Below are 26,369 nucleotides of genomic sequence, written 5' to 3' on the forward strand. Positions count from 1 at the left end.
GAGGAAACTCTATACTGTTTTTTTACAGTGTCTTAACCAGTTGGCATTCCCACCAACAGTACACAAGCATTTCTTTTTCTCCACATTTTTGCCAATACTTGTTTATTGATTTAACTAGAGGCCTGGTGCATGAAATTCATGCACGGAGGGGGTTGTCCCTCAGCCCAGCCTGTACTCTCTCCAATCTGGGACCCCTCAAGGGATGTCCAACTGTCCGTTTAGGCCCGATCCCGGTGGGCAGTCAGACATCCCTCTCACAATCCAGGACTGCTGGCTCCCAACTGCTTGCCTGCCTGCCTTCCTGATTGCCCCTAACCGCTTCTGCCTGCCAGCCTGATCACCCCCTAACCACTCCGCTGCCAGCCTGTTTGCCCCCAACTTCCCTCCTCTGCCGGCCTGGTCACCCATAACTGCCCTCTCCTGCAGGTTGATCACCTCCAACTGCCCTCCCTTGCAGGCTGGGTGCCTCCCAACTGCCCTCTCCTGCTAGCCATCTTGTGGTGGCCATATTGTGTCCACATGGGGGCAGGATCTTTGACCACATGGGGGCAGCTATATTGTGTGTTGCAGTGATGATCAATCTGCATATTACTCTTTTATTAGATAGGATAGAGGCCTGGTACAGGGGTGGGGGCCAGCTGGTTTGCCCTGAAGGGTGTCCCTGATCAGGGTGGGGTTCCCTTGGGGCATGGGGTGGCATGAGCAAGGGGCCTGTGGTGGTTTGCAGGCCGGCCACGCCCCCTGGCAACCCAAACGGAGGCCCTGGTATCTGGAATTTATTTTCCTTCTACAATTGAAACTTTGTAGCCTGGAGCGGAGCCAAGCCTGGGGCTCCCTCCGCGGCCGGTAGCCATTTGTGTTGGGGTTATAATTGAAACTTTGTAGCCTTAAGCGGGTGAGCCCGGCCAGGGTGTGCAGAAAGCTTTGCTTCCCTTGTTGCCTGGGACAACCCTGGCCTGCTCTCTCAAGCTCCAATCTGCCGCCATTTGTTTGAATTTGTTTACCTTCTATAATTGAAACTTTGTAGCTTGAGTGGAGGCTTAGGCCTGGCAAGGGCAGGCGGAAAGCTTGGCTTCCTCTGTTACCTAGGAAACCTTGCTCTCTGTGGCTGTAGCCATCTTGGTTGGGTTAATTTGCATACTCGCTCTGATTGGATGGTGGGTGTGGCTTGTGGGTGTGTCGGAGGTATGGTCAATTTGCATATTTGTCTATTATTAGGTAGGATGATGGTAGCCATTCCAACAGGTGTGAGGTGATTTTTCATTTTGGTTCCAATTTGCATCTCTCTGATAACTAGTGACATTGAGCATTTATTCATATGTCTATTGGCTATCTGTATGTCCTCTTTGGAGAAGTGTCTATTCAGATCATCTGCCCAATTTTTATTTGGATTGTTTGTTTTTTGGGTATTGGGTTTTATAAGTGCTTTATATATTTTGGAAATTAATACCTTATCAGGCATATAATGGGCAAATATATTCTCCCATACAATGAGTCCCTTTTTCATTTGGTTGATGGTTACCTTAGCTGTGCAGGAGCTTTTTAGTTTGATGTGGTACCATTTGTTTATTTATTTGCCCTTGCCCTAGCAGGTATATTGGCAAAAAGTATTGCTGTGAGAGATGTCTGAGATTTTATTGCCTATATTTTCTTCTAGGATTTTTATGGTTTTGCAACTTACATTTAAGTCTTTTATCCATTTTGAGTTTATTCTTGTATAGAGTGAAAGTTGGTGGTCTAGTTTCGTTTTTTTGCATGTACCTGTTCAATTTTCCCAACACCATTTATTGAAGAGTCTGTCTTTATTCCATTGTATGCTCTTGCCTACTTTGTCAAATATTAATTGACCATAGAAATGTGGGTTGGCCAACCTGGCATGGCTCAGTGGTTGAGTGTGGACCTATGAACTAGGAGGTTGCAGTTTGATTCCCGGTTAAGGCACATTCCCAGATTACAGGCTTGATCCCCATTGTGGGGTGTGCAGGAAGCAGCCAATCAATGATTCTCTCTCATTATTGTTGTCTCTATCACTCTCTCCCTCTCCCTTCCTCTCTGAAATCAATAAAAAATATATTTAAAAATAAAAGAAATGTGGGTAGATTTCATTGCTCTCTGTTCTGTTCCATTGAACTATATTCCTGTTCTTATGCCAGTATCAGGCTGTTTTTATTACAATGACCTTGTGGTACAGTTTGATTATGTATTTTGATACCTCCATCTTTTTCTTCTTTCTCAAGATTTCTGGTGCTCTTCAGGGTCTTTACAGTTCTATATAAATATTTAGAATATTTGCTCTAGTTCTGTGTAATATACCATTGGTATTTTAATGGGGATTGCATTGAATCTATAGATTGCTTTGGAAACTATGAACATTTTAATGATGTTAATTCTTCCAGTCCATGAACACAGTATTGTTTCCACTTACTTGTATCTTCCTCAGTTTCTTTCTCCAATGTCATACAGTTTTCTGAGTACAAGTTCTTTTACTTCCTTGTTACATTTATTCCTAGGTACCGTATTTTTTGTTGCAGTAGTACCCGTGATTGTTTTCTGTTTCTCTTTCTGATAGTTCATTGTTGGTATCTAAAAATGCCACTGATTTCTGAATATTAATTTTGTATCCTGCTATTTTTAGTATTTTTACAATTCTTTGTATTTACTGTAGTGTAAGTTATTACTTCTCTTTTATTTCTGATTTTATTTATTTGGGTCCTCTCTCTTTTTTTCTTAATGATTCTGGTTAGAGGTTCATCAATTTTGTTTATCTTTTCAAAGAACCAACTCGTGGTTTCCTTGATCTTTTGTATTATTACTATTATTTTTAGTCTTTAGGTCATTTATTTCCTTCCTTCTACTTACTCTGGGCTTTTCTTGTTGTTCTTTCTGTAGTTCTTATAAGTGTAGAGTTAGATTGTTTATTTGAGTTTTTTTTGTTTGTTTCTTGAGCTAGGCCTATAATACTATGAACTTTCCTCTCAGGACTGCTTTTGCGGTGTCCCATAGATTTTGGGTTGTTGTGTGTTAAAAATGTATGCTTTTCAATATGGTCATTTTATAATTTTTTTTGATAAAACATCTTATAAGTTTTTCAAAGTTACATTTTATGTTTTATGAATGGTTGACACTTTAAAAATGTATGTAAAACTATGGTGAAATTATACTGAATTGAGAAAATCCCATTAAATTACATCTGTCATTTAAATCTACATTTACTATAGGAACTTATTTACTTGAAGTTTTTAATGTTTTTGTTTATTTCAGTGAGAGAGGAAGGGAGAGGGATAGAGAGATAGAAGCATCAATGAGAGACAGAGATGATGAGAGAAAAATATCAATAGACTGCTTCCTGCATACCCCCTACAGAGTATTGAGCCCACAACTTGTGTCAGTGCTTTGACTGGGAGTCAAGCCATCAAACCAGAGATTTCTTGGTTCTTGTGTCGATGTTCAACCACTGAGCCACACCAGTGGGGCTACTTATAGTTTTGATTTTACTAAATGTCTGCCATAGCAAATACTTAGTGTATAGTTATAGATGACCTCTTGTTCAGTTTTGTTTAAAGGATTTCTTTTTCTTTGTAGTAAATATATAATTAAACTAGAGGTCCAGTGCATGAAATTCGTGCACAGGAGGGGGGTCCACTCAGCCCAGCCTGGAGGGGGGTCCACTCAGCCCAGCCTACACCCTCTCCAATCCAGGACACCTTGGGGGGTGTCTGACTGCTGGTTTAGGCCCAATCACCGGGATCAGGCCTAAACTGGCAGTAGGACATCCCTCTCACAATCCTGGACTGATGGCTCCTAATCGCTCACCTGCCTGCCTACCTGGTCGCCAGTAACTGCCCACCCCCTGCCAGGCTGATTGCCCCTCACTGCTTCTGGGTGCCGACCTGATTGCCCCTAACTGCCCCCCCCCTGCTGGCCTGGTGGTTCCTAACTGTCCCCCACTGCTGGCCAGCTCACATCCAACTGCCCCCTCCCTGCCAGCCTGGTCCCTCCTAACTGCCCTCCTGCCTGCCTAGTCACCCATAATTCCTCCCCTTGCCAGCCTGGTTGCCCCTAACTGCCCCCCTCTGCCAGGCTGGTTGCCAATAACTGCCCCCGCCTGCCAGCCAAGTCGCCCCTCACTGCCCCCCTGCTGCCAGCCTAATTGCCCCCAACTACCCCTCCTGCCAGCCTGGTCACCTCTCACTGCTCCCCTGCCTGCCTAGTTATCCCTAATTGCCCCTCACTGCCTGCCTGGTCACTCAAAACTGCCCCATTCTGCTGGCCTTGTCACCCCTAACTGCCCCCCACCCTCTGCTGGCCTGGTCACCACACGCAGTCTGCTGTTCAGTCATTTGGCCATACCTCCCTAACCCCCTTGCCAGCCTGGTCATAGGAAGCCATCTTGTGAGGGCATCATGGTCAATTTTCATATTACCTCTTTATTATAAAGGATTTTTTAAAATTTCTTTTTAAATTTCTTTATTGATGAAGGTATTACATATATGTCTTCATCCCCTCATTACCCCCCAATGCCCCCATACATGCCTTCAGCCCCTATTGTCTGTGTCCATTGGTTAAGCTTATATGCATGCATACAAGTCCTTGGGTTGATCTCTCCCCCTTACCCCCACCCTCCCCTCCCTTCCCTCTGAGGTTTGACAGTCTGATTGATGTTCCTCTGTCTCTGGATCTGTTTTTGTTCATCAGTTTATGTTGTTCATTATATTCCACAAATGAATGAGATAATATCCTATATATAAAACAGTAATATGCAAATCATCACTCCGCTACACTCACAAGCCACGCCCACCAGCCACGCCCACCGGCCAATCAGAAAGGGAATATGCAAATACACCTAACCAAGATGGCTGCAGCCTCGGAGAGCAGTTGGAACTGGGATATTGGAGCCGAAGATCAGAGGGGAATATCAGAGCCAGCAGGGGTCCCCCACAGGTGATCAGAGCCAGCTGGGATCCCCTGCAGGCGATCGGAGCCAGCTGGGGTTCCCTGTCCAGGGCCCGAGCCTCAGCCAGAGGCTTGCGGCATTGGCTGGGGGTGGAGCTGGGCCACTGGAACCAGCTGGGGTCCCCTGTGGTGATTGGAGCCAGCTGGGGGTCCCTGACCAGGGCCCAAGCCTCAAACAGAAGCTTGAGGCCTTGGCCTTGGATGGAGCGGGGGATAGAGCTATCTGGGGGTCCCTGCCCAGGGGCCGAGCCTCAAACAGAGGCTTGCGGCATTGGATGGGGGCGGAGCGGGGAGATCAGAGCCAGCTGGGGGTCCTGCCCAGAGCCCAAGCCTTGGCCAGAGGCTTGCAGCCTTGGCCGTTGGGGCGGAGCCTGGTGATCGGAGCCTGGTGATCAGAGCCAGCTGGGGTCCCCTGAGGGCAATCGGAGCCAGCTGGGGGTCCCTGCCCAGAGCCCAAACCTCTGCCAGAGGCTTTAGGCCTTGGCTCGGGGTGGAGCCCACGAGCGGAGCCATCTGGGGGTCCCTGCAGGTGATTGGACCCAGCTGGGGGTCCCTGCCCAGGGCCCAAGCCTCAGCCAGAGGCTTTAGGCCTTGGCTTGGGGTGGAGCCCTCCAGCGGAGCCAGCTGGGGTCCCTTGCAGGTGATCCGAGCCAGCTGGGGGTCCCTGCCCAGAGCCCAAGCCTCTGCCAGAGGCTTGCAGCCTTGGCCGCTGGGGCGGAGCCTGGCAATCAGAGCAAGCTGGGGTCCCCTGTGGGCGATCGGAGCCAGCTGGGGGTCCCTGCCCAGAGCCCAAGCCTAGAGGCTTGCAGCCTTGGCCGTGGGTGGAGCCGGCGATAGAGCCAGCTGTGGGTGTCTGTGGGCAATTGGAACCAGCTGGGAGTCCCTGCCCAGGGCCCGAGCCTCAAACAGAGGCTTGCGGCCTTGGCTGGAGGTAGAGCAGGGCAATCAGAGCCAGCTGGGGGTCCCTGCCCAGGGCTGGAGGCTTTAGGCCTTGGCAGGGGTGGAGCCGGAGATCACAGGAGATAGGTGTGAACTACAGAGGAAATACCTTTTCTGACCACTCATTGGCTAAGCTCCCTGTATGCCACTGGTAATATTCTTAGTAACTTGGGTATAAGAATCCAAAAAAGTGATCTAGGGCTTTTCCACCACACTCCTGGAGAAAAAAATGAAGGTCCGCTGCTGGAGGGCTAAGAAATGTCATAACCTGCCCTACACGGTTTGGCTCAGTGGATAATGTCTAGGTTTGCCAACCGCAGAGTCCAGGTTAGATTCTGATCAAGGGCATGCACCTAAGTTGCAGGCTCCTCCCTTGCTGGGGCCCAGGTCAGGGCTCAGGAAGGAGGCAAGCAATCTAAGTATTCCTCTCACTTTGATGTTTCTCTCTGTCTTTCCCTTTCTCTTTCACATTCTCTAAAAGTCAATGGAAACATATACTCAGGTGAGGATAAAAAAAAAAAAGAAAGAAATGTCATCCTATCTAATAAAAGAGTACTATGCAGATTGATCATCACTGCAACACACAATATAGCTGCCCCCATGTGGTCAAAGATCCTGCCCCCATGTGGACACAAATTGGCAACCACAAGATGGCCAGCAGGAGAGGGCAGTTGGGAGGCACCCGGCCTGCAAGGGAGGGCAGTTGAGAAGGACCAGGCCTGCAAGGGAGGGCAGTTGGAGGTGATCAACCCTGCAGGAGAGGGCAGTTAGGGGTAACCAGGCCGGCAGAGGAGGGAAGTTGGGGGCAAACAGGCTGGCAGCAGAGTGGTTAGGGGGTGATCAGGCTGGCAGGCAGAAGCGGTTAGGGGCAATCAGGAAGGCAGGCAAGCAGTTGGGAGCCAGCAGTCCTGGATTGTGAGAGGGATGTCCGACTGCCCTCAAGGCAGTCGGACATCCCTTGAGGGGTCCCAGATTGGAAAGGGTACAGGCTGGGCTGAGGGACAACCCCCCTCCGTGCACGAATTTAGTGCACCGGGCCTCTAGTGATATTAATATTTCTCTGAATGGCTTATTTCACTTAGCATAATGCTCCCCAGTTCCATCCATGCTGTTGCAAATGGTAAGAATTCCTTCTTTTTTACTACAGCATAGTATTCCATTGTGAAGATGTACCACAGTTTTTTAATCCACTCATCTGCTGATGGGAACTTAGGCTGTTTCCAAATCTTAGCTATGGTGAATTGTGCTGCTATGAACATAGGGGTGCATATATCCTTTCTGATTGGTGTTTCTAACTTCTTGGGATATATTCCTAGAAGTGGGTACCTCCCATACTCGGATAATTAGTGACTTTGAGCATGTTTTCATATGTCTCTTGGCCTTCCTTCTGTCTTCTTTCGAAAAGTATTTAGGTCCATTGTCCATTTTTTTATTGGATTGTTTATCTTCCTTTTATTAAGTTGTATGTGTTCCCTGTAAATGTTGGAAATTAAACCCTTATCGATTATAACATAGGCAAATATGTTCTCCCATGCAGTGGGCTTTCTTGTTGTTTTGTTGATGGATTCCTTTGCTGTGCAAAAGCTTTTTATTTTTATGTAGTCCCATTTGTTAATTTTCTGTTTAGCTTCCATTACCTTCAGAGCAGTATCAGTGAAGAAATTGCTTTGGCATATGTCAGAGATTTCACTACCTGTGGATTTCTCTAGTATTTTTATGATTTCCCATCTTATGTTTAAGTTCTTTATCCATTTTGAGTTTATTTTTGTGTATGCTGTAAGTTGGTGGTCTAGTTTCACTTTGTTGCATGTATCTGTCCAATTTTCCCAATACCACTTATTGAAGAGACTGTTTTTGCTCATTGTATGTTCATGCCTCCTTTGTTGAATATTAATTGGGCATAGTGGTTTGGGTGGATTTCTGGGTTCTCTATTCTATTCCATTGATTTATATGTCTGTTCTTGTGCCAGCACAATTCTGTTTTGAGAACAGTTGCTCTGTAATACAGCTTGAGATCAGGTATTGGGATCCCACCTGCTTTGTTCTTCTTTCTCAGGATTGCTGTGGCTATTGAGGGTCTTTTTTTATTCCAGATGAATTTTTGGAAAGTTTGTTTTAGGTCTGTGAAATATGCCATTGGTATTTTAATGGGGATTGCATTGAATCTAAAGATTGCTTTGGGGAGTATGGACATTTTTTATGATGTTGATTCTACCAATCCATGAACACAGTATGTTCTTCCATCTGTTTATGTCTTCCACTATCTATTTTTTCAGTGTCCTGTAGTTTTTTTGCATATACGTCTTTTACCTCCTTAAATAAGTTTATTCCAGGTATCTTAAATTTTTGGTGTGATAGTCAATGGGATTGCTTTTTTAGCCTTTCTTTATGTAAGTTGACTATTGGTGTAAAGAAATGCCATAGATTTCTTGGTGTTAATTTTGTATCCTGCTACATTGCCGAATTCATTTATTAAGTCTAATAATTTTTGATGGAGTCTTTAGGGTTTTCTATGTACAGTATCATGTCATCTGCAAATAAGGACAGTTTTACTTCTTCTTTTCCAATTTGGATGCCTATTATTTCTTCTTTTTGTCTGATCACAATGGCTAGAACTTCCAGTACTATGTTGAACAGGAGTGGTGAGAGTGGGCATCCCTGTCTTGTTCCTGTTCTTAGGGGAAATGGTTTCCGTTTTTGTCCATTGAGTATGATATTGGCTGTGGGTTTCTCATATATAGCTTTTATTATGTTGAGGTGTGATCCTTCTATTCCCACCTTGCTGAGAGATTTTATCAAGAAAAGGTGTTGGATTTTGTCAAATGCTTTATCTGCATCAATTGATATGACTATGTGATTTTTAACTCTCAATTTGTTTATGTGAGGTATTACATTTATTGATTTGCAGATATTGTACCATCCTTGCATCCTTGGGATAATTCCTATTTGGTCATGGTGTATGATCTTTCTGATGTACTGCTGGATCCGATTTGCTAGAATTTTGTTGAGGATTTTGGCATCTATGTTCATGAGGGATATTGGCCTGAAATTCTCTTTCATTGTGTTGTCTTTATCTGGTTTTGGTATTAGGGTAATGCTGCCTTCATAGAATGAGCTTGGAATTGTTTCTTCCTCTTGAATTATTTGGAATAGTTTGAGGAGGATAGCTTTTAGTTCTTCCTTGAATTTTTGGTATAACTCCCCTGTGAAGCTGTCTGGCCCTGGGCTTTTGTTTGCTGGGATCTTTTTGATGACAGCTTCAATTTCTTCCATACTTATTGGCCAATTGAGATTTTAAGAATCTTTCTGATTGAGTTTTGGAAGGTTGTACTTTTCTAGGAATATGTCCATTTCCTCCAGTTTGTCTAGTTTGTTGGAGTAGAGTTGTTCATAGTATTTTTTAACAATCCTTTGTGTTTCTGTGGGGTCTGTTTTTATTTCACCTCTTTCATTTCTGATTTTATTTATTTGGGTCCTCTCTCTTTGCTTCTTGGTAAGCCTAGCTAGAGGTTCATCAATCTTGTTTATCCTTTCAAAGAACCAGCTCTTGGTTTCATTGATCTTTTGTATTGTTTTTTCAGTCTCTATGTCATTTATTTTTGCTCTGATCTTCATTATCTCCTTTCTTCTGCTCACTCTGGGCTTTTCTTGTTGCTCTCTTTCTAATTGTTTGAGTTGTAGAGTTAGATGATTTACTTCCATTTTTTCTTGTTTTTTTTAGGTAGGCCTGTAGAGCTATAAACTTCCCTCTCAGGACTGCTTTCATTGTGTCCCAAAGAATTTGGATTGTTGTGTTTTTATTGTCATTAGTTTCTAGGATGTTTTTAATTTCTTCTTTGATCTCATTGGTAACCCAATAATTATTTAACAGCATGCTATTCAGCTTCTAAGTGTTTGAGTTTTTTGGATTGTTTTTATTGTAGTTTAGTTCTAAATTATGCCATTGTTGTCTAAGAAGATTCTTGGTATGATTTCAATCTTCTTGAATTTTGGAGACTTTGCTTTTGACCCAATTTGTGAAAATGTCCCATGTGCACTTGAGAAGAATGTGTATTTCGTGACTTTGGGGTGAAAGTTCTGAATATGTCAATTAAGTCCTTCTAATCTAGTGAGTCATTTAGGATTGCTGTTTCTTTGCTGATTTTTTGTCCAGAGGTTTTATACAGTGATATCAGTGGTATATTAAAGTCCCTTACTATGATTGTACTGTTGTCCATCTCTCCCTTTATATCTTCCAGGAGTTTTGGTTTTATGTATTTGGGTGCTCCTGTATTGGGTGCATATATATTTATCAGAGTTATATACTCTTGTTGTATCGACCCCTTTATTATTACGAAGTGGCCTTCCTTATCTCTTATTATGGCCTTCACTTTGAGGTCTATTTTGTCAGATATAAGTATTGCTACCCCAACTTTTTTTTTATTTCTATTTGCCTGAAAGATATTTTTCCATCCCTTCACTTTCAGTCTGTGTGAGTCCCTTGTTCTGAGGTGGGTCTCTTGAAGACAGCATATATATGGGTTATGTGTTTTTATCCATTCAGCTACTCTATTTCTTTTGATTGGAGCATTTATTCCATTTACATTTAAAGTTATTATTGAAAGGTACTTGTTTGTAGTCATTTCTATTTTTGTGCCTGTGTTCCTTCTTACCTTTTTATTTCTTCTTTTTTACAGCATTCCCTTTAGCATTTATTGCATTGCTGGCTTGGTAGTGATAAACTCCCTTAGTCATTTTTTTGTCTGTGAAGCTCCTCATTTCCCCTTCAATTTTGATTGATAGTCTTGCTGGATAGAGTATTCTTGGATTCAGTCCTTTGCTTTGCAACACTTTGTATACATCCTTCCATTCCCTTCTAGCTTGATGTGTTTCTGTTGAGATATCTTTTGATAATCTTATGCAGGAATTTCTAGGTAACTCTCTTGCTGCCTTTAAGATTCTCTCTTTGTTGTTAACATTTGCCATTGTAATTATGACATGTCTTGATGTGTCTTTTGGGATTCATCTTGCTTGGGACTCTCTGTACTTGTGTAACTTTTTCTCCCCCATATCCGGGAAGTTTTCTGGCAATATTTCTTCAAATAGATTTTGTAATCCTTGCTGCTCTACTTGTCCTTCATTTCATGTTGTCTCAAAGCTCTCTTAGGCTCTTCTCCTGATTTTTAATTTTTTTCTCCAGTTGCTGTTCAGATTGGGCTTGTTTCTCTACCTTATCTTCTAACTCACTAATTCGGTCCTCTGCTTCTTCTAGTCTACTGTTGAAACCTTCCACGGTGTTTTTGATTGTAGCTATATCACTTTTCATTTCTTCCTGATTCTTGCATAGGTTGTTGATTTTCTCATTCATTCAGTGTATGAATTGTACCACCATTACTCTGAATTCTTTTTCTGTCATGTTGCATGCTTCTGTTTCACTAATTTCCTTTATTGGTGATTCCTCATTTTCTTTCTTCTGGGGATTGTGTCATCTCCCCATTCTGACTATCACCAGAAGGTTCAAACATCGAGTTGCATGGGCCTGGGCCGTGTGCAGTGGGAGCTTCACACCACACGAGCATCACTGAAGATCTCCGACAACCAAGACTTGTGGTTGCCGTGGGTTTGTGGGAACCAGGCTCACCCAAGGTCAGCATTACCAGTTCTCTGTGTGGCCTCATGTGCACACCTAGAATCAGGGACTTCACCTGCACCACGCTGAAACAGAGACCCCGCTGGCACGTGCTGAAAATCAGAGTCTCCTACAGCATGCCAGGAGTCAGAGTTCCCCTGTGCCTGAACCAAGAATCGAGTATCAAAGTCTCTGTTGCTTTGTGTGGCCTCACACTGAGAATCAGGGTCCCTGTGTGTGCATGCACCAAGAATTGGAGTCACTGGCTCTTAGAGTGCATGCACTGGGAGTCAGGGCTCCCAGGTGCACATGATAAGAAACAGAGTCAAGTCACTGGTGCTCAATGCTGCCTTCCACCTGGAAAATTCAGGTCCTGGTCAGCTCAGGGGACTAGGTTACCCAGTAGCACTGTGTCGGCGGGAGGTGCACTTTTGCACTGCGGAAAACAGACTTCTGTGTGCGCTTGCCCAGAATCAAAGTCAGGTGGCACTGCCGCCCTGTGTGGGCTTCGGGTTTGGTCGTACAATTGTGTTGTGGGGAACAGATTCCCAGTGTCCATGCACTCCCAGGATCAAATTCCTGTTGCAGAGCTGCAGCAGTGTGAGGGGTGGGTCTATCAGTTACTATGGTGCTGCCCGTGACTGTGACTCACAGAAATCTGCAGTGGGGATGTCTGGATTCACGGTGTCTGTGGGTCTGCAGCTCTGGTCACAGGTCTCTGTCCCTAGTGGCTTCAGGGTCCTGGTTTGCATCTGAGACCAGACTGAGTGGTGCTGAGGCCAGGATCCTAGTCTCAAACAGCTCTGTTTCTCAAGATGGCGTGGTCTCTGTGCCTGCACTGGCCGCCCTGGAGTGTCCGCAGTGGGAGCGGGGCTCCGCCATCTAAGACTGCCCGGTGTGGCAGCCCCTGGAAGACCTGCAGAATCTAACTGTCCCTAACTCTCACTCACACACACACCACACACACACATCCACATACTCCTCTATTGCTCCCTCACTCTCTCACATTCTCTCCCTCCCTACCTTCCTGCTGGTCACCATCTTCCTTATATAGGATTATTAGTTAATGTTATCTTTAAAATAAAAGATTACTTAAAAATAATGTAATATGTATTAACCCTATTTAAATGTAACATACTATCTCAAAAGGCAATATGGTTTCCTTAGTTAGTGCATTTTAAAAATCATGGTTGTTGCTATTTTTATCAACTAATTGCATATATTTCAAATAGGTAATTCCATCCTTTTAATCTTTATATAGTATTTCTTATAAAAAAATTGATATTCTAAATGGCCAAATGAAATAAAAGCATGTAGGTTTAATTATTCACACGTAAAGCCTACATCTCTACTTAAAAGTAGTAGAATTGAAGTTTCATATCAGTGGTTTTTTCTACATACTTCTTTTCCTTTTGATCCTATTTCCTTCATATTTTACCAGCAGCATATTTTAATGTGACATGTGTTGTTTTTTTCTGCTATTCCTGATTAACTTATCCTTATGTAGCTTTGATTTTCATAGCTGCCACTGTGACTTTTTGCCAGCAGGGAGAAATATTAAACCAAAAATTGTACGGCAGCATGGTGTAATGCAAGACATACGGACTTGGGTGTCAGACAAGTGGACCTGAGTTCAAAGAGCAGGCCTTTAACTTACTTTCTGAGTGAACACATCTATAATCCTATGTAATAAAGAGCTAATATGTAAATTGTCATCAACCCTTGTGCCCTCGTGCCCTCATGCCCTCGTGCCCTCATGCTCAGGCCGGGGGACCTGACGCCAGGCTGGGGGACCTGAGTCTGCGCCCCCTACCCTGGTGCCGGGCCAGAGGACCTGAGGCTGTGCCCCCCACCCCACACCAGTGCCGGGGGACCTGAGGCTATGCCCCCTCTGCCCGATGGGGCTTGACGGGGACCTGAGGCTGCTCCCTCTGCCCAGTGGGACTTGACGAGTGACCTGAGGCTGTGCCCCCCACCTCGGAGCTGGGCCGGGGGACCTGAGGCCACACGCTCTGCCCAGAGGGGCTTGACAGTGGACCTGAATCTGTGTCCCCCACCTGACTCTGGGCCAGGGAAACTGAGGCTGTGCCCCCCACCCTCTGGGGCTTTACAGGTGTGGGGCCAGCTGGGTCTGGGTCTCGCATGATTTCGAGGCACTCTCAGGTGGGCAGGGATTTGATTCTAGGTCCTGCAGCATGCCCCAGACTCTGACAGGAGGGAGATTTTCATATACATTTTACTAATTTTCTTTCATCTCTGACATTTCTGTTATGGAGAAGGGCAAATAGCAATATTAGAATATTTCCTCTAATTAATTCCCTTTTAATGTGTATGAATTTTGTGCACCAGGCCACTAGTATGTGAATAACTAATGGAGAGGTTTAATGTACGTAGCAAATGTTTACTAAATAGTACCTATTAAATTATTTTCCTCATTATCATTTCTAGAGTATATATAACCCAAAGAAATTATGCATAAGCACACTAGTGACCTGATTTACTAGGGAGCAATTGTTTATTTTTAATAAAACAATGGTATTAGCAATGTAGCACATCTTGTCATCTGGAAAATATACCATAGAGGAATAGATGAAAATAGAAAACATGACGCTAGACCTCCTATGTCTGCTGCCATCTTTAATCATTGGTTGGATGTTAGGAATCTATCTATATAAAAGCCTAAGCGACCGTCACAACAGAACGGACGACTGAAGCCCCAGAGGTTGTGTGGGACAACCAGACTGGCAGGGGGTTAATGAAGGATGACTAAATGACTGAACAGCAGGCTGCATGGAGCAACCAGACCAGAAGGAGTCAGGTTGGGGGCAACCAGGCTGGTTGGGGGGCAGTGAGGGGCGATCAGGCCAGCAGGCAGAGGTGGTTAGGGGTGATCAGGCTGGCGGGGGGGGGGGCAGTTAGGGGAATTCAGGCAGGCAGGCAGGCAGGCAGATGAGCGGTTAGGAGCCAGGGGTCCAGGATTGTGAGCGGGATTTCTGACTGCCCATTTAAGCCTGATCTTCGGGCTTAAACTGTCGGATATCCCTAGATGGGTCCTGGATTGGAGCAGGTGCAGGCTGGGTTGAGGGGACCCTCCCCCCCCAACCACCCCCATGCATGAATTTTGTGCACCAGGCCTCTAGCTCAGAAGATAAAACACAAAAGGAAAAAAAAAAACACTGAAGAATTAAAATACTTTTATTACAGAGGAAAATTGGTTTTAAAACAAATAATTAAGTAATTTTAATGTATTTTTAAATTATTTAGGAAATCATCATCTCTGGGAAAGAGAAGCAAAGATTGTAAGTTAAAAACTAAGTTGGGAGCAAAAAGGGCTGTAACCAATAGCAAGTTTCCATAGCCACTTATTTAAGATTCCTAAAATGTTGTAATTCAGATTAAAGAAAGAATAATGTATCATTATATAGGGAGTTATTTTTCTGTAATTCACTCTTAATTTTTTGGAAAAACAGCCATATCCCTCCACATAAAACAGGCAAAAGATTTATGAACCCTGTTCAACATTCTATGGCATGCTGTCTGAAATTCACAGGCTTGAACAAATGAATAAATATTCATTACCTCTGCTTTCCTCTTTTTCCTAGGTACCTCCCATACTCCTTGATAAGCAGTTCTCTGAATTCACTCCGGACATTACACCAATCATCTTGGCAGCCCACACAAATAATTATGAAATAATAAAACTTTTAGTTCAGAAAGGAGTCTCAGTGCCCAGACCCCATGAGGTCCGCTGTAACTGTGTTGAATGTGTCTCCAGTTCAGATGTGGATAGCCTTCGCCACTCACGCTCCAGACTCAACATCTACAAGGCCTTGGCTAGCCCTTCTCTCATTGCACTGTCAAGTGAAGATCCTTTTCTCACAGCCTTTCAACTAAGTTGGGAGCTTCAGGAATTGAGCAAGGTGGAAAATGAATTCAAGTCAGAGTATGAGGAACTGTCACGACAGTGCAAACAGTTTGCTAAGGACCTACTGGATCAGACAAGAAGCTCCAGAGAACTAGAAATCATTCTTAATTACCGAGATGATAATAGTCTCATAGAAGATCAAAGTGGAAATGATCTTGCGAGACTAAAATTGGCCATTAAGTACCGTCAAAAAGAGGTGAGTGTTGCCAGACTATACCCATCAAAACACCATAAAATTTAATCACAGTGCAGAAAACTGGTACTCCAAAATTAGGTATGAGCATTTTATTTATTTATTTATTTATTTATTTATTTATTTATTTAATCTTTTCCATTACCATTTATCCCCTCTGTGTATGAGCATTTTTCTATTTAACTGTTACATGATTTTTTTCATTTTGTTTTATTTATTTATTTTTTCATTTTAATTTCTTTATTGATTAGGGTATTACATATGTGTCCTCTTTCCCCCATTTACATGGATGATATTTATTTTTTGATTGATATTTACTTGTAAGATTAATAATTATGAAATACATTGAAGAGTGATAAATGATTTCATAATTGGTGATGGTTTTGGTATCCATTAGATGAATTTATTTACTTTGGCATAATGCAAAAAATGAATGAATTTAAAAATTTTCAGACAGAGAGTTTTGGTTCTCTCATGTGTAAGTCTTGTTACTTTAGAAAGTCATGCATCTTTCTCCAAGCTTCTGTTTTCTCATCCGCTTAGTGGACTTCATATTTATAACATTTGATTATGCATGTGTTTATACATATAAAAGGTATCTCTCACAGATTAATAGAAAGTGTAAAATGTTTGGATATATTTGAAGGCTCTTGTGAATTATAAGGTGTTATATTAATAAAATACATTATTAGAAGTTATTACTAAAGAAAAAGCCTTTGCCCCACCAGCAGATAAAAGTACTAAAATCTTTCTCATGTCTGGATTAGTTTCTTGATTTTTCAAAAATAAGAGGTTAAGAGGAAACTCCAAACTGTTTTCCACAGAGGCTGCACTAGTTCGCATTCCCACCAGTAGTATACAAGGGTTCTCTTTTTTCCACATCCTCACCAATACTTGTCATTTGTTGATTTGTGGAAGATAGCCATTCTAACAAGTGTGAGGTGTTACCTCATTGTCGTTTTGATTTGCATCTCTGGAATGATTAGTGACTTTGAGCATTTTTTCATATGACCTTTGCACTTTTGTATGTCTGTTTTAGAGAAGTGTCTATTTAGGTACTTTGCCCATTTTTAATTGGATTATTTATCTTCCTTTTGTTAAGTTGTATGAATTCCTTATAGACTTTGGAGGTTAACCCCTTATTAGATACTAGTGGCCCGGTGCATGAAATTCATGCACAGTGCAGGGGAGGTGTCCCTCAGCCTGGCCTGCACCCTTTCCAATCTGGGACCCCTTGGCAGATGTCCAATTGCTGGTTCAGGCCTGATCCATGTCCTAACTGGCAGTTGGAAATCCCTATCGCAATCTGGGACTGCTGGCTCCTAACCACTCACCTGCCTGCCTGCCTGCCTGACCACCCCTAACCACTCTGCCTGCCGGCCTGATAAACCCCAACTGCCCTCCCTTCCAGCCTGGTCACCCTTAACTGCCTGGCCCTGCTGGACTGATTGCCCCCAACTGCCATCCCCTGCCTGCCAGCTCACCCCCAACTGCCCCTCCCACTGGCCTGATTACCCCCAACTGCCCCCTCTGCTGTCCTGCTTGCCTCACCTGCCCCCCCTTGCCAGCCTGCTCACCCCCACTCGCCCCCCCTGCCAGCCTGCTCACCCTTAACTAACCCCTCCCGCCAGCCTGCTCACCCCCAACTGCCCTCCCCCTGCTGGCCTGATCACCTGTAACCACCTCTGCTTCAGCCCCACCACCATGGCTTTGTCGGGAAGGTCTCCAGGAAGGTCTCCCCATCAAATTAGCATATTACCCTTTTATTAGTATAGATTTCATTGGAAAATATGTTCTCTCATGGAGTGGGCTCTCTTGTTATTTTATTGATGGTTTCTTTTGCTGTGCAGAAGCCTTTTATGTTGATGTAGTCTCATTTATTTATTTTCTCCTTAATTTCTATTGTCTTAAGAGATATATCCATAAACATATTGCTACAAGAGACGTCTGAGATTTTGCTGCCAATGTTTCTTTCTAGGGTTTTTATGGTTTCACATCTTACATTTAAGTCTTTTATCTATTTTGAGTTTATTTTTGTCTATTGTATAAATTGGTGGTCTAATTTAATTTTTTTACAAGTATCTGTGCAATTTTCCCAACACAATTTATTGAAGAGATTTTCTTGATTCCATTGTGTGCTCTTGCCTCCTTTGTCAAATATTAATTGAGCATACTAACTTGGGTCAATTTCTGGGTTCTCTTTTCTGTTCCATTGGTCCATATGTGTGTTCTTGTTCCAGTACCAGGCTGTTTTGAGTATAGTGGCTTTGTAGTATAACTTGATATCTGGTATTGTAATCCCCCCATCTTTGTTCTTCTTTCCCAAGATTGCTGTGGCTGTTTGGGGTCTTTTTTGATTCCATATAAATTTTTGAAATATTTGTCCTAGGTCTGTGAAATAAGCCATTGGTATTTTGATACGGATAGCATTGAATCTATAGATTGCTTTGGGTAGTATAGACATTTTAATGATGTTGATTCTACCAATCCATGAACATAGTATATTATTCCACTTTCACATATCTTCCTCTATCACTTTTTTCAATGTCCTGTAGTTTTTCAAGTACAGGTCTTTTACCTTCTTAGTTAAGTTTATTCCTAAGTATCTAAATTTTTTTGTTGCAAGGGTAAATGGGATTGTTTGTTTAGTTTCCCTTTCTGAGAGCTCATTATTGGTGTATAAAAATGCCATTGATTTCTGGGTATTAATTTTATATCCTGCTATGTTGCCAAATTCATCTAGTAAATCTAGTAGTTTTCTGATGGAGTATTTAGGGTTTTTTATGTACAGTATCATGTCATCTGCGAATAATGACAGTTTTACTTCCTCCTTTTATTTCTTCTTTTTGTCTGATAGTTATAGCTAGCACTTTTAGTACTATGTTGAAGAGCAGTGGTAAAATTAAAAATGGAGCTACCATTTGACCCAGTGATCCCACTTCTAGAAATATATCTCAAGAAATCAGAAATACCCACCAGAAATAATATATGCACCCCTATTTTCTTAGCAGCACAATTTACAGTAGCTAAGATTTGGAAACAGTCTAAGTGCTCATCAGCAGATGAGTGGATTAAAAAGCTGTGTTACATCTATGTAATGGAATACTATGCAGCTCTAAAAAAATAAAGAACTCTTACCATTTTTAACATCATGGATGGACCTAGGGAACATTATGCTATGTGAAATAAGCCAGTCAGAGAAAGGTAAGTATCTTATGATCTCCTTCATGATAAGTCTTAACCTTTTGCACTCGGATGTCGAGTGTGACTCAACACGGTTAGCATCGGTAGCAGCTCGTATGTCGAGCCACACTAGACACGTAGTTTCACCGCAGGGGGGAGGGGGATTTTTGTCTATTTTTCCAGTATATTTTCTTGTTTTCATTAGCATGAAAGGACAAGTAAAATGTAAATGCCGTCTCAACTGATGCCACCACCTAAGCTTATCTTTTGCATAGGCAGCAATCTTGAGTAGGAGGGTCCAAAGCATGAGTCATTGCATCATGCCTTTTTGAGCTTGCATCATCTTCCCTTGGTAAAGAACCTTCCTTATCTTTTCGTCTCCTAAGTTTGTTTAGGTTTCTATTAGCATATCACAGATGTTGTCATGACACAGGGTTTAGTTGGATGATTGGTTTGCCCCCTAGCAGTCGCACGTTCTGAGTGAATTTCCCCTCCTCAGGATGGATAAGTTTTCCAAAGACATAGAAAGCAGCGATGATGAATTTTACTTCGAAAACGAAGAAAAAAGTGAAAAATGTAGTAGTGACGAAAGTGAGTTCTCCGAGGATGCGAGTGGAGATGATGAACAAATCGCTGGTCCTAGTGGAACTACAGAAAGGAAAAAGTCCCTTGCTTTGTCCAAAGATCTGGCTGAAAGTACTGACAGTGACAGTGACATTGAATTCATAAAAGCAAAACGAAGACGCACAATTGTTTATTCGAGTGAGAGTGATGGAGATATAGGTGATATCATTGAGAAATCGGGTATAAGACCCAGTGAAAGTTACATTTCTAGGGGAAAACAGGAAAAAGAAAAGTGGACATCTACCTCTGTGAATGACAAAGAGCCTAGCAGAATCCCTTTCTCCACAGGTCAGTTACATGTTGGACCTCAAGTTCCTTCTGGATGTGCCACACCAATAGACTTTTTTCAGTTGTTTTTTACTGAGATGTTGATAAAAAATATAACGGATGAGACAAATGAGTATGCTAGGCATAAAATTAGCCAGAAAGAATTATCCCAGCGATCCACTTGGAATAATTGGAAAGATGTGACAATAGAGGAAATGAAGGCTTTTCTTGGTGTAATACTAAATATGGGTGTATTGAATCACCCCAACTTGCAGAGTTATTGGTCCATGGATTTTGAGTCTCATATACCATTTTTTTCAATCTGTTTTCAAAAGAGAAAGGTTCTTGCAAATATTTTGGATGTTACACTTGAAAAACGACCAAAAGTCAAGTAAAGATTTGAGAACAAGAACCGAGAAGGTAAACTGCTTCTTGTCATACCTTGAAATTTAGGGAGAGATTCTGTCCTGGAAGAGAGATTGCTGTTGATGAGACTGTTGTTGGTTTCAAGGGAAAGATACACTTCATCACATATAATCCTAAAAAGCCAACAAAATGGGGTATTCGCTTATATGTCCTCTCAGATTCAAAATGTGGTTACGTACATTCATTTGTCCCTTATTATGGAGGAATAACATCTGAAACGTTGGTGAGACCTGATCTCCCTTTTACTAGCAGAATAGTTTTAGAGCTTCATGAAAGATTGAAGAACTCAGTACCTGGTTCTCAAGGTTATCATTTCTTCACTGACAGGTATTACACTAGTGTCACTCTTGCAAAGGAATTGTTCAAGGAAAAAACACACTTGACAGGGACAATAATGCCCAATAGGAAAGATAATCCACCTGTTATCAAACATCCAAAGCTAATGAAAGGAGAGATAGTGGCTTTCAGGGATGAAAATGTAATGCTTCTTGCGTGGAAAGACAAGAGGATAGTCACAATGCTCAGTACATGGGACACTTCAGAGACTGAGTCTGTGGAAAGGAGAGTGTGTGGTGGTGGGAAGGAAATATTTCTCAAACCCAAGGTCATGACCAACTATACAAAGTTTATGGGGGTGTTGATATTGCTGATCACTACACAGGCACATACTGTTTTATGAGGAAGACTCTAATATGGTGTCGTAAATTGTTTTTCTGGGGGCTTGAGGTCAGTGTTGTAAATTCCTATATATTGTACAAAGAATGCCAAAAAAGAAAAAATGAAAAACCGATAACGCATGTGAAATTTATTAGGAAACTAGTACATGATCTTGTTGGAGAATTCAGAGGTGGTACACTAACTTCCAAGGGTAGATTATTATCCACTAACTTAGAGCAACGTTTAGATGGAAAGCTCCATATAATCACACCTCACCCTAACAAAAAACACAATGATTGTGTTGTTTGTTCTAACAGAAAAATCAAAGGAGGAAGAAGAGAGACGATTTATATTTGCGAAACATGTGAATGTAAACCAGGTCTTCATGTGGGTGAATGTTTCAAAAAATATCACAACATGAAAAATTATAGAGATTAAAATTAGTCTTTGAATGTATCAATAATTTGAAATATAAAAAAATCCAAATAAATAAGTTTGTATGAAAAGAAACTCCAGTTTTTTATTCTACTGCCGCACTTTGTAAAATCTGGGGTATTTAAAAAATTAAATCCCGAGTAGAATAAAGGAATTGAGAAAAAAGCAAGCAAGTGCAAAGGGTTAACCCATAGTCACACACAATAGGGTGGTGAAGGCTTGGGGGAGGGGGGAGTGGGCAGTAAGGAGGGGAAGGGACATATGTAACACTTTCAACAATAAAGATTTATTAAAAATGAATAAATAAATAAATAGAATAAAGTTAACAGCAAGAGAGTAATACATTTCTCATGAAAAATTTCATGGATGTGAAGTATCATTAAAGGAAATTCAGATCTGTACTTATTATCCAGTAAAATTGTGTTTTTTGTTTCCATCACTATTTGAGCTGTCAGTTCGCAAGTAACTGTTTACTTCTATCTCAAGAAAATATTGGTTCTCTGCTTACATTTGAATTATAGTAATTATTTATTCCAGAACAATAATTTGGAAAAAAATTATGTAAGATGAAAAAGAAAGAAAATGAGATTTTGGAGTTAAAAAAAAAATTGTATTCAATTTCTTTTGAACTTAGCCCTGAATTATCCCTTGTTACATTGCCAATTATTACAAAACTAGAGTCTCGGTGCACGAAATCGTGCACTTGGGGGGTCCCTCAGCCTGGCCTGCTCCCTCTCACAATCTGGGACCCCTCGGGAGATGTAGCAGTGTGCCAAGCTCCTTAGGAAAGGAGATTTTCCTAACAAGGAAGAAAACAACTTCTTTTGTGTGCATTGCCTCTGATTCTAAAATCATACACACTACTTTGAACCATTTCAAAAATATCAACTCATTTTTTTAGGTTATAATGTTTAAGACTCAGAGATCTGATATATATATACTAGAAGCCCGGTGCACGAAATTCGTGCACGGCGGGGGGGTTGTCCCTCAGCCCAGCCAGTACCCTCTCCAATCTGGGACTCCTGGAGGGATGTCTGACTGCCCGTTTAGGCCCGAACCCGTTCGACTGCCCGTTTAGGCCCGATCCCAACAGGATCGGGCCTAAGCGGGCAGTCGGACATCCCTCTCACAATCCAGGACTGCTGGCTCCCAACTGCTTGCCAGCCTGCCTTCCTGATTGCGCCTAACCGCTTCTGCCTGCCAGCCTGATCACCCCCTAACCACTCCGCTGCCAGCCTGGTTGATGCTTAACTGCTCCCCTGCCAGCCTGTTTGCCCCCAGCTTCTCTCCTCTGCTGGCCTGGTCACCCCTAACTGCCCTCCCCTGCAGGGTTGATCACCTCCAACTGCCCTCCCTTGCAGGCCGGGTGCCTCCTAACTGCCCTCTCCTGCTGGCCATCTTGTGTCCACATGAGGGCAGGATCTTTGACCACATGGGGCAGCTATATTGTGTGTTGCAGTGATGATCAATCTGCATAGTACTTTTTTATTAGATAGGATAGAGGCCTGGTGCATGGGTGGGGGCCAGCTGGTTTGCCCTGAAGGGTGTCCCGGATCAGGGTGGGGTTCCCTTGGGGCGTGGGGCGGCCTGAGCGAGGGGCCTGTGGTGGTTTGCAGGCCGGCCATGCCCCCTGGCGACCCAAGTGGAGGCCCTGGTATCTGGAATTTACTTTCCTTCTACAATTGAAACTTTGTAGCCTGGAGCGGAGCCAAGCCTGCTGCTCCCTCCGGGGCGGCAGCCATTTTCTGTGGCAGTTAATTCACCTTCTACAATTGAAATTTTGTAGCTTTAATCGGGTGAGCCCGGCCAGGGTGTGTGGAAAGCTTTGCTTCCCCTGTTGCCGCCGGCAACCCTGGCCTGCTCTCTCAAGCTCCATTCTGCCGCCATTTGTTTCAATTTGTTTACCTTCTATAATTGAAACTTTGTAGCTTGAGTGGAGGCTTAGGCCTGCAACGTCTATGGAAAGCTTGACTTGCTCTGTTACCTGGGAAACCTTGCTCTCTGTGGCTGTAGCCATCTTGGATTGGGGTTAATTTGCATACTCGCCCTGATTGGCTGGTGGGCGTGGCTTGGTTGATGGGCGTGGCTTATGTAGCGGAGTGATGGTTAATTTGCATATTACCATTTTATTAGAGAGGATATATACTAGAGGCCCAGTGCACGAAATTCATGCATGGAGGGGGGTGTCCCTCAGCCCAGCCTGCACCCTCTACAATCTGGTACATCCCTCTCACAATCCAGGACTGCTGGCTCCCAACTGCTCGCCTGCCTGCCTGCCTGATTTCCCCTAACCGCTTCTGCCTGCCAGCCTAATCACCCCCTAACCACTCCCCTGCCAGCCTGATAAACACCTAACTGCTTCCCTGCCAGCCTGATTGCCCCTAACTGCCCTACCCTGCCAGCCTGGTCATCAAACTGCCCTCCCCTACAGGCCTGGTTACCTCCCAACTTCTCCCCCCTGCAGGCCTGGTCACCCCTAACTGCCCTCCCCAGCTGGCCTGGTCATCCCCAACTGCCCTTCCCTGCAAGCGTGGTCTCCCCCAACTGCCCTCCCCTGCTGGCCTGGTCACACTTAAATACTCTCCCCAGTTTGCCTGGTAGCCCCCAATGCCCTCCTCTGTAGGCCTGGTCACCCCCAACTGCCCTCCCCTCAAGGCCTGGTCACCCCTAACTGCCCTCCCCTGCTGGCCTGGTCATCCCCAACTGCCCTCCCCTCAAGGCCTGTTCCCCCCCAACTTCTCTCCCCTGCAGACCTGGTCACCCCCAACTGCCCTCCCCTGATGGCCTGGTCACACTTAAATACTCTCCCCTGGTGGCCTGGTTGCCCGCAATGCCCTCCTCTGCAGGCCTGGTCCCACCCAACTGCCCTCCCCTCCAGGACTGGTCCCCCCCAACTGCCCTTCCCTGCAGGCCTGGTTCCCCGCAACTGCCCTCCCCTGCTGGCCTGATTGCCCACAACTGCCATCCTGTTTTGGCCATCTTGTGTCCACATGGGGGCAGCCATCTTTGACCACATGGGGGTGGCCATCTTGTGTATTGGAGTGACGGTCAATTTTCATATTACTCTTTTATTAGATAGGATACTAGTGACCTGGTGCATGAAATTTGTGCATGGAGGGGGTTTCCTTCAGCCAAGCCTGCACCGTCTCTAATTGGGGATCACCTTGGGGGATAACTGGCAGTCATACATTCCTCTCACAATCTGGGACCACTGGCTCCTAACCACTCACCTGTCTGCCTGCCTGTCTCATCGCCCCTAACCTCTCTGTCTGCCTGCCTGAACACCCCTAACTGCCTCTGCCTGCCTGCCTGATCTCCCCTAACTTCCCTCCCCTGTCAACTTGATCTTGCCCCCAACTGCTCTCCCTGCTGGCATGATCTCGCCCCAAACTGCCTCTGCCTGCCTGATCACCCCTAACTGCCCTTCCCTGCTGACCTGATCTTGCCCCCAACGGCCCTCCCCTGCTGGCCTTATCTTGCCCCCAATGGCCTTCCCCTGCTGGCCTGATCTTGCCCCCAACAGCCCTCCCCTGCTGCCATGGTTGCCCCCAACTGCCCTCCCCTGCTCACCTGATCTCACCCCCAACTGCTCTCCCTTGCTCACCTGATCTTGCCCCCAACTGCTCTCCCCTGCCTGCCTGATCACCCCTAAATTCCCTCCCTTGCCAACCTGATCTCACCTCCAACTACCCTCCCCTGCAGGCCTGGTCTTGCGCCCAACTACCCTCTCCTGCAGGCCTGGTCTTGCCCCCAACTGCCCTCACCTGCTTGTCAATTTGGTTCTGATTGGTCGGTTTCTATGCCAGTCAGAGTCAAAAGCTCCACCTCCTAGGCAGCCATTGGCTCCTCGCACTTCACCCAGATTTGGTTCTGATTGGTCAGTTCCTATGCCAGTCAGTGTTTCCGGGCTTATCTCCGGGCCTGATCAGAGAGGCAGGGCTGATCAGCAGCCCCCCACGGAGGCCCGGAGAGAAACAGAGATGCGGCTGCTGGCGAAGCCTGGAGAGAAAGAGAGAGGCAACGGTTGATCAACAGCTGCCACAGAGGTTGCGGATCAGACCCTGCCTCTCTCTCTGGGCCTCTCTCTGAGCCTGATCCACAGCCCCCTTGGCAGTCAGTGCTGGGTCACCACGGCAACCCAGCACTGACTGCAGGACTGACTTCCAGTGTTCGGTCGGTTGTTATGGACCCTGGGTTTTTATATATTAGTGTATGTGTATATATATATATATATTTCAGAGAGAAAGGGAGAGGAAGAAATAGAAACATCAGTAATGAGAGAGAATCATTGATCAGCTGACTTCTTCTTGCAGGCCCCTCACTGGGGATTGAGCCAGCAACCCAAGCATGTGCCCTGCCCGGGATTCAAACCCTGACCTCTTGGTGCATGGGCCAATGCTCAACCACGGAATCACACCGACCTGGCAGTAATCTTATATTTTAAAGGGGCTAGAATAATCTTAATATACAACTATAAGATACTGATGAAAACCTTTATTTGATTAAAGTTTTTAAAGTATAACATGTGAAAATTAAAAGTAATTCTATGCCTTAGATCTGATAAAATGAGGTTAAATATTTATGTGACCTCAGCAATTGGGCCAGGCATTCTTAAATATATTTTATTAATACAATATTATGATTTACTTTATTTAGTTTTTTTGGGGGATGAGTATTTAAGGTATTGACACAATTATTACAAAGGTCTCCTATTATATCTGTTCAGTTTTGATATTATCTTGTAAATCATGAGTAGAATAAAATTCCCAGATGCTCTATCCATGAAATGAAACAAAGAACACAGTACAGCTGGTTGTGCTCACTTGTTTCATTTTTGTTCTCTCTGATGACTACAGTGATTTTGGTTCTGATATCATAACTGATTTAACTTTGTCTTTGGCCATAACGACTTGTGTGAAGGCACTGAAACAAAACACTCTGACTCTTTTACCATACCCTCATGATGAAATACTACAGTGATATTTAATCAACTGAAGCAGCCAAATTCTTGTCAAGAGTTGTCCAAAACAGCCCTGGTTGGTTTGGCTTAGTGGATAGAGCATTGGCCTGTGGACTGAGGGATCCCAGGTTTGATTCTGGTCAAGGGCAAATGCTCAGGTTGTGGGCTTGATCCACAGTGGGGGGCATACAGAAGGCAG

At 43.9% G+C, this 26,369-nt stretch overlaps 1 protein-coding gene across 1 annotated transcript in view; it reads left to right on the forward strand.

The window, feature by feature from the left end:
- TRPC4 (transient receptor potential cation channel subfamily C member 4) overlaps positions 1 to 26,369 on the forward strand; it is a gene marked incomplete at its 3' end in the record, with an annotated part of 376,713 nt that overhangs the window by 99,173 nt on the left and 251,171 nt on the right. Inside the window, exon 3 of the mRNA XM_079779004.1 lies at positions 15,103 to 15,621. Coding sequence (XP_079635130.1) covers positions 15,103 to 15,621 — 519 coding nt within the window. The remainder of the gene's footprint in view (positions 1 to 15,102; positions 15,622 to 26,369) is intronic.

This window comes from Cnephaeus nilssonii (genome assembly GCF_951640355.1).
Source record: "Cnephaeus nilssonii genome assembly, chromosome: 8".
Classification (NCBI taxonomy): domain Eukaryota; kingdom Metazoa; phylum Chordata; class Mammalia; order Chiroptera; family Vespertilionidae; genus Cnephaeus; species Cnephaeus nilssonii.